At 33.1% G+C, this 13768-nt stretch overlaps 2 protein-coding genes across 7 annotated transcripts in view; one reads left to right on the top strand and one right to left on the bottom strand.

The window, feature by feature from the left end:
* kcc (solute carrier family 12 member kcc) overlaps nucleotides 1-13768 on the bottom strand; it is a 650839-nt gene that overhangs the window by 446302 nt on the left and 190769 nt on the right. The window lies entirely within an intron of this gene.
* LOC135843087 (monocarboxylate transporter 10-like) lies at nucleotides 2640-10034 on the top strand. 5 transcript variants are annotated; one of them, XM_065360835.1, is made up of 10 exons: nucleotides 2640-2965; nucleotides 3191-3268; nucleotides 3640-3926; nucleotides 4595-4746; nucleotides 6307-6518; nucleotides 6779-6998; nucleotides 7154-7294; nucleotides 7387-7612; nucleotides 8192-8379; nucleotides 9757-10034. In XM_065360835.1, the coding sequence occupies exons 3-10, from the start codon at nucleotides 3752-3754 to the stop codon at nucleotides 9781-9783; spliced, it is 1341 nt and encodes a 446-aa protein (XP_065216907.1). In that variant the 5' UTR covers nucleotides 2640-2965; nucleotides 3191-3268; nucleotides 3640-3751; the 3' UTR covers nucleotides 9784-10034. The 5 variants fall into 5 exon arrangements, with proteins under 5 accessions (XP_065216907.1, XP_065216906.1, XP_065216905.1 ...); XM_065360834.1 differs by having other exon boundaries at nucleotides 2640-3254; XM_065360833.1 differs by having other exon boundaries at nucleotides 2640-3268.

Below are 13768 nucleotides of genomic sequence, written 5' to 3'. Positions count from 1 at the left end.
TAAGAATCTCTCAGAGATAGCAAGATGGTTTTGCTTGTTGCTCATTCATCGCTCAATACTTTTCACATTTCTTTTTGAGCTAATGAGCTTCAACTTTTAAGAGTACAAAATATCAATTATACAATAGACCGGTTGTGTTTGTGTTTCATTTTAGAGTAATACATATATGAAACTTGCATTGCAGCCATTTGAACAGATCTTAAGAAGATTAAAGTAAATAAGGACAACGCGAAAACTCGACGCTATGCAATGATTCAGAGGGAGTCCAACTATCAATTGAAAAGATTGTCATTCTAGCTTTGAAACTATGAACTCACTCTACTCGAATGTTTTAATTTGCAAAACAGAGAATTACATAACTTGAAATTGTGATTTTCATCTCTCATTTTTTGTAGCTACCTACGTACCTACCTAGTTCTCTTCGAAAATAAAAAAATTCAACGTGTTTTAAAACAGTTTCTAGTAACAAAATCTTGTCTTTTTCCTGGAGTTGTCAAAAAATCAAGTTTTTTTTTTACCAAAATTGAAGCAATTTTTTAAAAAAATAAAAATTCCAAAAATTTATATTTTTTCTCTTTTCTCCATCAAATTGTGAAATTCATTCATCTCTTTCTTTCAGAATTTTGTTTTTTCATCAACTTTTTTTGGCAATTTCTTGAAAACAAAAAAATTTTGAACAGAAAATTGTTCAACCTAAATAAGTTTTGAACCCCCCCCCCCCATTTCACCCTATTTGATACATTGAGGAAAGAAATGACGCGCCTTGTTTTTTGTTTCCATTGTTTTCAAAAGGTTCTGATTTTCTCGTCGTGATTACTGAAAAGTAAAATCTTCAAATAATTTTGCTGTTTCACAAAAACTGCAAAAAAGTTTTGTTTTTTTTTTTTGGAAAAATTGTCTAAAACGTCTCACTTTTTGCGAAAATTGGAATGAAGGTCCCACTTTTTCACTCGCTTTTTCAATCATAACTACTTTTAAATTTTTCAAGTTTTTTTTTCAAAGCTCAAATTATATTTTTCTTTAGATTTAATTTTTTCATTATTAAGTAATAGATTTTGTCCCAGCCTATTCTAGTCAGATTTTTATTTTTCAAGAATTGTTGATGCCTCCTCCCTTCGAAGCTGTAATGATAAAAAGAGCTCGTTAAGCCATTTCTTCAACCTCATGAAGGAGATGGTTACCTGGTTGAGTGATAAGTTAAGTAAACCAGTACTTTTCTTAGCAGAGACAGTGACTACAATTCGTTAAGTAGGTACTATATGTAGATATTCGTGTTTAGTGTTTTTTGAATTTAATTCTTCATTCTACTTCTTTTTTAATAAGTACCTATCTGAATCAAGTACCTACCGAACATATTCAACAGATAGAGAGATCATTCATTCGTAATACATTTTTCAAGTAGGTAAGAGTAAACCTACCAACTGATGAAAAACAAAGATGTCCTATATTCGTGGATAGAAAAATTTCATTCTCAAATTCTAGGTAGGTACAAATCAGTGCATCCTACGCCCATTCAAGATCAAGAAAAACACCTACAACGACAAAATTGTCACTTCATTCAATTCCCAAATACGACAGGACAGCAGAGCAGAATCGACTAAAAGTAAACTGAGAATAAAAACGACATCGAGTAAGTACCTAAATTAATGTAAAATCACGTCCGTTGGTTGTTTTTTCTTTTCGTTAAAATCTAGTACTTAGGACTCGAGAAAGGCGTCTATGGCAAAGTGGAAATTTTAGATTGGAAACCGTACAGAGTAAAGAGCAGCAGAAGGCGGCATGGGCATGGTACCTAGTTCGGTGTATCAGTTATAATTGAAATTGATTGAAAGTTTGAAGCGGAAAAGCGACCTTCGGGTGTAATTTTTACTAATAATAATGACCCAAAGACCTCGTAGACCGGATCGCAGCGTCGTCGCCGTTTAGTTTGAAAAAAGCACGAGCTGAAGCTGTACGAACGATGAAATTGAAATATGTGCAAATCAAGTTGCTGATATCCGTTATATAAATATACAGTGCGTAGTCGTTGTATGTACATAGAATAATGAATTGAATTAATTTACAACAAGTAGGTAGCATTCTTCTCAAGACGTATTGAAAGTTGAATTTGAAAGGATTTGTGATGCTGTGTTTAGTAGGGTTACCATGGAAACGGAAAGCTGATTAGAAATGTACTATTTTACGGTACTCGTATTGTACGATGACGTACGATGGACCGTTAGTTCTGTATAGTGGACAGAGATAAAACTATATCAGCGAAGGACAGGAAGCCTATCGTTTGTGGGCTGGCTATTTTATCATTTTGAAAGCTAACTGGAATGTTATCAGTTGACTGGTATCCGTACATAGGTATATTGTATACTTGACACTAAAATGAATGAACAATACGATGGTAAGTTATACGAGAAGTAAAATACTGTTACAGCTTTAAGTTGAGCGAGTAGAGAACCAAGTAGGTATTCGGTTTACAATAAGGTGTGGTTGTTGCAGATGATCGTTTAAAACTTGAACTTTCATTCGAAAGTAACCGAAGTGCTTCAACCACCCAACGTTACCGGATCTTGTATTGTTTCTACGGTTTCTTATACATATTTAATTCATGACGTTCGTTCGAAGACAGATTTAGCTTTTAATCATGCGCTCAACATGTATCAGCTTGAGGAGTATCTTTAACCATAAGCTCCGGTGTACTGATAATACGGTCTTCGATACAGCTGATAAAATTTACCGTTAGAACAAACGTTCGTATTCGCGAACTCGAATGGTGCTGGTGCTAGTATCAGTATCGCCGAACAACGTGCTCCGAGTAACACGTGCTTCGTAATTACTTCCACCACCATTCGGTGTTCCGATTTCGGTGTGCTCGGTTCTGTGGATTACGCAATATTCTCGGCGAACTCGAAATGTTGATTCATTCTGCGTTCGAATGTTAAAAATTACTGGCATTACTCGGGTTCGATACGAAGTAAGTAATATAATTAGAACAATACTAGACCGATGCGACATTTTTCTGTATTACTATACGATGATAACTTATTCTACATTCTGAGTTGATATTTGATATGTTCGATGGTTTTTTCAATACCTATTATGTAATTCGTGCGTTTGAGCTTTGTAGTCGTTTACTTAATCGTCGGTTGAACTTATTGAACCGAAAGTGCCGCAAATATTCGATATAAATTGTTTCCAGTGATAACGTTCGTGTGCAGTACGTGGATTAATTATTCCTGTGACTGTGTACATCTAGAACCGAAGTATGTAAAGCTAAGTAAGTCGATGTCAAAGTACGTGGGATTGTTATTCTCGTTCCTTAATGTATCTAGATCTACGAGTGCATTATCAATTTTGCATTATCTACGAGGTCGATCAACCTATTTACTTATTTATATAAAACAATTATAAGTATGTCAAAGAGCATACTCGTATTCATTTTTATAAGAAGAATAGATAATATACCGGTGTCTTTGTTCTGTACGATGAGTTCGATTCGCCGGTACATATTTTTATCATCAATGTAGGTACTTGGAAACGATTAATTCATTATAAGTTATTCGCAACATTATGGGAGGTAGGTATGTTAAGCATCTATTAATCAGAAATTCATTCCACTAACGAGTACTGTATGTTTTTTGTTCTCAGGTCAATAGCTAATTTAGCAGATTGATGAGCTGAATACTGGTGTTCGGTTCCAGTTGTGCTTATACTCGTGCAGTAGTGTTTTTTTTCGATCGAATAATATTCCGGCGACAATATGCCCGAAGAGAAGCAACCCCCTGATGGAGGTACTCGTGCGTACATCGTGCTTTTTGCCAGCTTCCTGTGTAATGGATTAATATTCGGTATCGTTAATTCATACTCGATCATCTATAATGAAATATACAAGAATTATACCGAAAATAAAATGGATAATGCGGCTGCTAAAGCTTGTAAGTTTTTTACGATGTATCTAGATCCACGTAATTTATCGTAAAATATCATCATTTTTTCAGAATACCTACCTACGTAGTTAGAGTGGGTACTCGAGTGATAAAACGTGACCATATTAGTCGGGTGTTTCATTCTGAGAAGTATACATGTTAAAACTCAAGTTTCAGAACCACTTCTGAAATTTCAGATTAAATACTCGAGTATCTACTCGTGGAAACAACACTGTGCTAAATTCAAAAATTCAGGGGAATGGAAAGAAAAAAAACTCAATCCATAAGAAAAAAAAATTGTTCCAAATCATCTCTTAATTATTCCTAAACGAATAAGTACACGTAATTAATCGATGAACAGAAATGAACATTTGTTTACGTGTTTGCATTACTGTACTGACAATGTATTTGAAAAAAATCGTTTTCCACCTAAATTGATTTTGATAACGTTAGAATGATAAATTTCACGCTGAAAATTGAACATTGAATCATACAAACAAATATGGTCTGTCTACGTAAGATGCATGTGCGAATTATGACCTTATACCTAATATGTATTTATTTTTTCACTGTAGTTGTACATTGTACATAATTATGTATAATGATATTTAGGTATCTATGTATACTTTCATATGATAATTAATGAGATAATTTTGGTATGATTTTTTTTTATTCAGCTTTGATTGGTTCGTTAATGATTGGTACCACTTTCCTACTTTCAATGGTATCTGGAATGGTCAGCGATCGTATTGGTATCAGACCTACAACCTGCATTGGCGGATTTATAATCACCTGTAGTTTATTAATATCGTCATTTTACATTGAAAATGTAAGTTTACCAGTTTCATACAGGAATGAGACAGAAATTTCAATTTTTTTGTATTTTTTTTTCACCTCTCAAATTGATTATCTTTTCAAGATTCAAAAGTAAATTTCTCATGAAAAAAAATCAAAATTTGATGAAACTTGGATAAGCCTCAAAAAATTGCAAAGCCACCTCGATTTTACTTTTGAAAATATCAATTTTTTCAAAAAAAATGAAGTATTTTGGGTTTGAAAAATTAATCAAATAGAATTTTTTTGATCGAGCAGAGAATTCGAAACGTCATAAAAATATGAAAGTCAAATTTCAGATCCTAAATTCAATTTTGACTTGAGTAAAAAAAATTATTAAAAATAATTTTTTGGAAAAAATCTTAATGTAATGAAATTTAGGTGAAAAGGTACGGGTTTTTTGTGAAGGTGCGGTTTTTGACCTCTCAGATCGATTATTGGTAATGTCGCACTATTTCAGAGCCTTCTTTTAAATTTTTTGATTTTGAGCTGTGTTGGAAAGATGCTGGATTTCATTTTACAAATTGGCGAATTTTTAAAAAATTCGAAAGGTGGATTTTTAAAAAAATTCAAAAGTTAAATTTCAAGGAAAAAATTCTAAATTTTTATGAAATTGATACAAGTTCCCGAGTCAAATTCGAGATGCTGAATTCCATTTTTTTCAATTTTCAGAGAATTTTTAAAAATTCAAAAGTCCATTATTTGAGGAAAATCAAAATTTAATAAAATTCAAATAAAAATGGTCAGAAAAATATTAAATTTCATTCTCAAGTTTATGATTTAAAAAAAAAACATCAGTCCGATTTCATGAAAAAAAAAATCAAAATTTTGATTAAAATGAACTCTGAGATGGTTCGAACCATCGTTGATTTGAAAAATCACAAATTGAGGAGGTAGAAATTTTTTGATCAAACAAAAAGATCAAAATTACATGAAAAAACACCCACTAAATCAAATTTTAAGTACTGAAATTTTGAGAAAAAAAATCAAAATGAGGTCTAAAATGGCTCAAAACCGTTTTAATCGATTTAGGAGATAGCAAATACTTGATGCGTGAAGTAAATTTCAGCTTTCAAAAATTGGTCAAAAATTATAAAATGAAAATATTCATTTTTTTCCAACAGGTTAATCAGGTCGAAATCCTTCATATACTTTTTTTTCATGATCTGCCCTTTACATTAGAGATGGCGTTATTTTAGGAATTTTCGACTAAAAAGTATTTTATATTGTTCGATGTTGTTTTATGGATGTACCTAGTTCTAAAATTTCCTCGAAGTATCGAATCTGAATGCAGCGCTACTGTTGAAAGTTTAATGAAGCATATTTTTATACGTGTAATTTGCCAAGTATACTTAATTAGAAAAATCAAAAGTTTATATAAAAGGTTTCTCGACTGAGAACAGAGGGAGGCCCTTGAATATGAATCTCATCAGGGGTCCGTCACTAATGACTTTTTTTTTGAAAAAATGATCTCCTAGTGGGGATCTCAATTGATTAATTCACCTATTACTTATTTTCAAAAAACTAATTGATGACACTTTTCTCGTGCTTACAGGTATATGTTCTCATCTTCTCTTGTGGTATTATGTATGGTATTGGAGCATCATTGACGTACATTCCGTCTCTAACTATTATCGGTCATTATTTCAAGAAGAATATCGGTCTAGCGAATGGATTCGTGACCTTGGGTAGTTCAGTATTCACCATTATTATGCCGTTCCTTTTAGATTACCTTTTGAAGACAGTTGGCCTGAATACCTGCTTCAGGTAGTTAGATTCGTTAATCATTTTTACGACAAAGTTTCAAGCGCAGTTAGATTGAAAATGATTCGATTCGGAATATTGGTTCGAATTTAATCGCAATCGATTCTACCCGATCGTATTTTTTCATAAAATTTTATTAAATTTTAGACAGCCTGCTAGATTAAATTTCACGTAATGCTATTCTGGCATTTTTATTTTGCAATCTAATTTGAGAAAAATTTACCAAACATATACCTAATTATTGTCCCTTTTGTATTATTCAGGTACCTGGCAGCGTTGTTGAGTTGTTTGATGTTATGCTCGTTCGCATTCAAACCACGTTTCCAGTCTCCTCTGACGAAAAAGAGCATTCAAGACGATACCAGCGAAGCGTATTTCGCTAATTTCCTCAACATCAGTATATGGAAAAATCCCAGATACGTTTTGTGGATTGTCGCAGTTCCTATCGCATTGTGCGGATATTTTGTGCCCTACGTGCATATGGTAAGAGTGTAACGTAACGTAATGAACTTGAATTTTTTTAATTAATCGATAGGAACATTGAGATAATCCATCATTAAAATCAATTATCGTCATAGCTTATCATCAAAGATAAGACGCTACTCGATGATTATTTAACGCACCGTTTACGTTCGCAGGCTATGTTTATCCGTAAGAATTTTAAAGGCGAGAATGAAAAGTTACCCGTCGTGTGTATTGCCATCACATCCGCCATTGGCAGAATTCTTTTTGGTAAATTGTCAGATTTGAAAGGAGTCAATAGTATAATTTTGCAACAGGTTAGATCACCGATTACGATTTATTTATTCGGATCGAATAGGTATTATTTTCTTTACGTAATTCAACGTACTTATCATTGGTGTTTTTGCAGCTATCATTCGTAGTCATCGGAATCGTATCGATCTTGACGCCGTTCATAAAAAATTACACGTTACTTTTGATGGCCATATTGATCATGGGTTTGTTTGATGGCTGTTTTATTACTGTCGTGGGTCCGATCGCGTTTAAATTCTGTGGCCCGAAAGGAGCCGGACAAGCTATCGGATTCCTACTTGGATTGATTTCTATTCCTATAACTATTGGACCTACAGTTGCAGGTAATGATGTAATTTCATTTCGAATCTGACATCAGGGGTCATTTTCATACAAATTTTATTAACGAGGCCATTTGAATAGACTTTCAGCATTCAATTCACCCTTTTTTTAAGAAATAGAGAATTCTATAATTATTTAAGCCAAAAAAAATCTGAAATTTTTCGCTCAAACTGGTTCTAAACCGTTTCCAATCAATTGGGGGGGGGGAGAGGTCGAAAATAGAGTAAGAACTGAATTACAGTTTTCTTAGATCAATTTGGTAAAATTATAACTTTTCTGTTCAAACTGGTTCTAAACTTTTTCCAATCAATAGGTGGGGGGGAGGGCGGGTCGAAAATAAGGTACGAACTAAGGTTCAGATTTATAGATCAATTTAAAAAAATTATGACATTTTTCTCTCATTTTTGACTTGAATTTGATTCTCAAAAATTCCCAAAACATCGAAAAATGCACTTTGGCTCCTGGAAGTTTGGCTGGTGATGTATTTTTGCGTGCTCTTTCAACCATTGCAAAATACGAGTCATTTATTATTTCTTCTGTTAATAGTTTAAATTTTACTATAAATTTATGTTTGTTTACAGGGGCAATATACGATCAGACTAAATCGTACACGTTACCATTCATATTAGCCGGTATTCCACCCTTCATAGGAGCCGCCATGATGACCAAAATCCATTTCATGGAATCGGCCGAAGACGAAATCGAATGCGTCGAATCGAAGGAATCCTCTGAAAAGAAACAACTGACGAGTGACGCAATCAATACCAAGGTAAATGGTTACAATTCCATTTGAAATTGCCTTTCACCATTGTACAAAGACTGACCATGTAAATATCTACCACCCTTGCCCCTGGCTGCTTCTCTCCGGTAGATTTTTTATCCTCAATTTTAAGATTACTATGGCTTATTAAGCTTGTAATGAAAAAATACTAAATGTGATATTGTTGAATTAAATATTTTGTACGTTGTTTTCACGTCCTATCTGTCTATTAAACCATGCACGGCTGAGCTTTTGAGTGCACTGTACCTTATACCTTAATAGTACATTGTGTAAAGTTTTGGGTCCAAGGCTTATGGTTATATTTTAGATGCTTTGCTTTGGCCACTTCTCTTAAAGTTTTGTTTTTTTTTTATTGGTAGGGAGGAGGATTCCATATCAGTGTATCTTTGATTTCCTAGATTTTCAATTTGGTGTTTTCTTTTGGGCGTACATACTCGTACGGATTACATTTTTTCGATTTGATTGTATTTTGAAGAAAATTTTACAACGTGAAGTAAAATTAGTTGCCTATTTCGATCATTGAAGGAATATTTTCTTATTAGCGGTCATATTTTCGAAGAAAAAAAATCGAACCTGGTTACTTTTGTACAAAATTACATTTTATAAAATGTCGACTTCTCGACTAAATGGGACGGGGGGGGGGGAATTGTATCAGCTCTCTTAAATGTCCTCTGTGGGAGGAAATTGAGGAAGCAGCACAATGTTTTATCCAAAATTGAATAACTTTTTTTTTTTTTTTTGAGAAAATATCAAAATTTTTAAAGGGACAATCCTTTTTTTCAATATTTTTTAGTAAGATTCAAATGAAAACTCATCTGTCCAACACTTTCATTATTTCTTCACTTCCACAACTCTTTCAATTGCATATTGATGTATTTTATACTTTCTAGTTGCCATCTGCATTCCGTTATTTCACAGGGTGCCCTGATATTTAGTGGTCAAACAGAAAATTTGGATAAAATCAGAATATTGGGTGCCTTTAAAATTACCCGATAGATTCTAAGTCTCGCAAGTAATGAAAAAAGTCTATTTGACAAACATTGGTACCTTAAAAGCCCTCCATTTGACTTAAAATTCCTTCACTCTGTAAAACACTCCTAAATGTTGAGAGTCCATTATTTTTCTCGGAGGAGTTGTTAAATCTTGCGAAGAAAGGGGAGGGGGGACTGCTGCAAAATTCTACTTTCTCCGAAAAGCTTCTATAACCCAATTAGCTTTGCTGTTGTTGCTTGAAAAATTCAAATTGGTTGCACTTTTTTTCATAATTTTTTGGTACGTATTTTTCACCTATTGTTTAATATCTATTTCAAAAATATGAAACAAGTTTTTGATGTTTCTATGGTTTTTCATTTTGTTTTTTTTTAGGAAACGGGGAAAATTGCAGACGTGTGATTAGTATTGAAACGAGTATTATATTTAAGTAATACATCATTTTTCTCATTCTTGCTTTCTCATTGAACATATTTTATACGTCTCAAGAAAAAGCTGCAGGAAGATCTCAATACATATTTATATTCTCGTTAAACTATTTGTATGTTTTTAAATTATTGAACGAATAATTTGAAATGAGAAAAAAAACACGAAGACATCGATTCGAAACATGACAATAATAAATACGTAATTTACGCTGTGGTTTACTTCAATTACATTTTTTCATGTTTTTAGTTACCTACCGAATTAATTATATTCTTATATGTACTGGGATTTGGCCCTTAAAATTCAAAATAAAAGGAGGAAGGAAGATACACCGGGAAATTTTTGTTCAATGCTGGATTGAAAGAAAATGTATGCTAAATTATGCCGGAAAGCAAAAATTATTATGCTAGATTCATTACGCTAAAAAAATTTTCCAATCCTTACCAGTCTATGTTTAAAGATTAGCTGTTGTCAGTCACTTATCACGCCATTTTTTGCCAACTTTCACGTCTTTTAGGATAAAAATTTATGAAAAGGAATTATGCTAACCATTATGCTAAATGCTAAATTCGAAAATCATGGAAAATCTCAATGTTAAATAAACTTGATTTACACAGAATTTGGCATAATTATGCCAAAATGGCAACACTGCTGACCAGAGGTGTGGGTAGCTTATTTTGCGGCTAAGCATGTTGGTAAGATTGGTGTATGGTTATTGGCGAGCATTTACAACTTACTTATTCGTCAAAGATAAGTTGCCAGAGGTGTTAGAGAGACACTCAAAGAGAGGGCAATTTAAAATCGTGGACTTTCTGGCAATTATTGGCAAAAAGCGACGCTTTTAGGTACCTTTTTTTTAAAAAAATAAAATCTTAGCGATTACGAGAATTTTTTCAAAAATCAAAGATTTGATACTTTTATAGCTAAAATTGGAGATTGTGAATCATTGGCAAAGAAATCAGGTACATTTTTTCAAAATTTTATTCGAGAAGAGAGACTTTTTTTCAATTTTTTTCATTCGATTTCTTCAACGTCACAATGAATATTGAATATTATCAAGTGACAATCTCGAATCAAAAAGTTGATTAAATTTTGAAAAGTACGTAATGGAATACGTGAAATTCATTATCCTTAAAAGATTATCAATATCAAATAAATTTCCATCTCGATTAATTTTTTTAAAATTTCGAAAGTCTTCCATTCGTTGAATCAAAACTGTGGTAAAATTGAGCACTACCGCACCAATTTTCAAATTCTTTATTCAGATAGCTCTGAATTCTCATGCTTTTAATTGCGACGTTATTCCATAGATAGCACAAACACTACTGAATGGTGTAACGGTGTTGAATCGTTTGTAAGGAAAAAACGAAAATCCAGATACTTTTTTTTACCAATTATACCTACTTCGGTATTCGACAATGTTAGAATAAAATCCACTATTGTAAAATTGTTAAATTGCGAATATTCGAGTGCTTTTCCTATAATTGAAAAACTTTTTAATTGAGAGAAAACAAAAATATTAAACGCAGCCAGATATCAATTCATTTTTCATTGTTATGATTTCACTCTTCAACCCTGTAAAAAAGTAACAATACTTTTTTTTTGGAGATTTCTGGCAAATAAAACAATTTTCAGGCATCGTACCCAAATTTTTCTAAAAAAAAGTGACTTAAGTGACTTTCATCAGTGAAAAAAGTGACCAAAAAAGTGACCAATTTCTTTTTAATTCCAGCGTTCAGGAGAGCAAAAAATCGAAAAACAAAATCAAAAAAACGTTCAATATCTCACCTAAAAACTATTACTTTATTCTCCAGTCTGGCCCCACCGGAAAATCCGTTTTTTTAAATGTGAGAACGAGTACTTAGCTCATTTTTTTATTTTTAAAATTTTAGAATTTGAATGATGTTTTTTTGAAGGAAGTTGATTTTGAAAATGAAAAAAGACAGGCCCAATCGAGGGCGAAAGCTCTTGAAAATTTGTATTTTGAGAGGCATAAAAACGATGGTTTTTTGTGAGAAATTTATTTTTTGGTTTTTGTGCTTGATTTTAAAAAAAATAAATTTTCATCTTTATTTTGAAAAAGAAAAGAAAACAAGCCCGAGCGAAGCAAGGGCAAAAGCTTTCGAAAATTGATGTTTCGAAAAGTAAAAATTTGTGTTTTTAATATTATTCTGAAAGTGTTTAATAAAGAAAATTCGCATAAAACCCTTCGAAAATGAGTAAAAAAAAGATAATTTGGATTAAAAACGTTTTTTTTTTTGTTTAAAAAACGAAAAAAAATTCAAAAAAGTGACTTTATTAGAAGAAAAGTGACCAATAGTGACTTTTTGAGGAAAAAAGTAACCAAAAGTGACTTTTCGTGAAAAAAGTGACTAAGTCACTATAAAAGTGACCCAGTAAGATGCCTGAATTTTCTATGAACTACTTGTACGAACCTAGGCTCACCAGCACAACAACACTCGCTTTCGTGCCAGATTCAAAAAACAATAAAAAATTTGAACTTGCAATATTGGACACTGATATTGTTATTCAAAAAAAAAATCAAATTTTGGGAATTCACTGTGAGCCTCACCCATCCCTACATACGAAACTTCTCCACCAAGCCCTTTCTGTTCACAAAAAATATATATATCAAGAGTATATTTTTCTTTCATGTGTATACCACTTGTATGATTAAATGATTCATTTCTTGCTTCGTTTCGTTGATAGAAAAAACAAATATAGCCATGTATATTCCTTTGCAAGTCACTTTACAAACTTTAACCAAGGTTTAACTAATCGAAAAATATTTTCGTAAACATAAAATATTTCACATACTCGTATTTTAATCGTACGAATCGCGACCGCTACGCAAAATACGCTTATTCGCAGACTAAATTCTTTCTATCACGAGATAAAACGAATTTCACAACACCGCATCTGCCTTCTTTTTCGCAAAAATTATACATCCAAGTTGTACCCAAGTACACTTTTTCAACGCCAAACTATATTTACATTCGCCGCATTTCGCAGCCCTAAAATTTCAACTATACATTAAAGGTAGCGAAAAGGAACAATTTGAGCACATTATAAGACTCTCGTCGTCATCGTCGTCGTCGTCATCGTCGTCGTCGTCATCTTCCTGTAAAAGATACACACCGAAGAAGAAAAAAAAACCTACTCAACTTCTCTCATAAACTTCGCATCATCGTAAACGCAAATGTACTACACGCTAAGCGTCTTCCTCGAACACAACTTGGCGTCTTTTTTCGCATCCTCCCTGCAACTGAACCTCGTCTCTCTGCTGAAAAAAGCTCGTAAGTAAAATTTCCCGCAGGTAGTAAAGGCGTTCTTTTCCTCCAACTATCAACCGATAGATGGTTGTGGTGGCTTTAAAAGGCAATTTTACGCGTATTCACGCCTACGTGTAAACCGCGAAAACACTCTACGAGAAATCCAAAGGCTTTACACCGGGGCGATAAATTAATTAGGCGAAATTTCACGCACATTAATTAATTAACGCGATGGCGGGTTTGTTCACGTGTAACAATGTGCGAGAGAGAGGTACCTATATATGTAGATACAGCTTCTCGGGGCTTGCGAATATGGTCGTTGAACCTTCCACCGTGTCGACGATTCGATAATTTATAGAAAACCCATCGATGAATTTAAATGAGAGCTGGGTCAGATTCCACACACCACGTCGTACCGTATTTTGAAAAATCGCGATAAAAATATGTATCGAGGGCGCAGGAAAGGGGAGAAAGAGCAAACAGAGGGATAACCACATTACATAGTAAGTGAATACGTAGGTATCTCATCAGTCATCACGTGTGATATTCGAATAACGAATTTTTTATTCAAATATAATCCATTGATACGAAAGATGTAATATTGGGAAATGATTTAATGCCAACCCCATCAGCCACTAGCCACACGATACGAACATATTAATTAATCAAACACGCGTATTATAATGAAG

This window comes from Planococcus citri, chromosome 4 (genome assembly GCF_950023065.1).
Source record: "Planococcus citri chromosome 4, ihPlaCitr1.1, whole genome shotgun sequence".
In the NCBI taxonomy this organism is placed as follows: domain Eukaryota; kingdom Metazoa; phylum Arthropoda; class Insecta; order Hemiptera; family Pseudococcidae; genus Planococcus; species Planococcus citri.
Note: the sequence above shows the minus strand (reverse complement) of the source record. Positions and strands in the feature narration are given on the sequence as shown.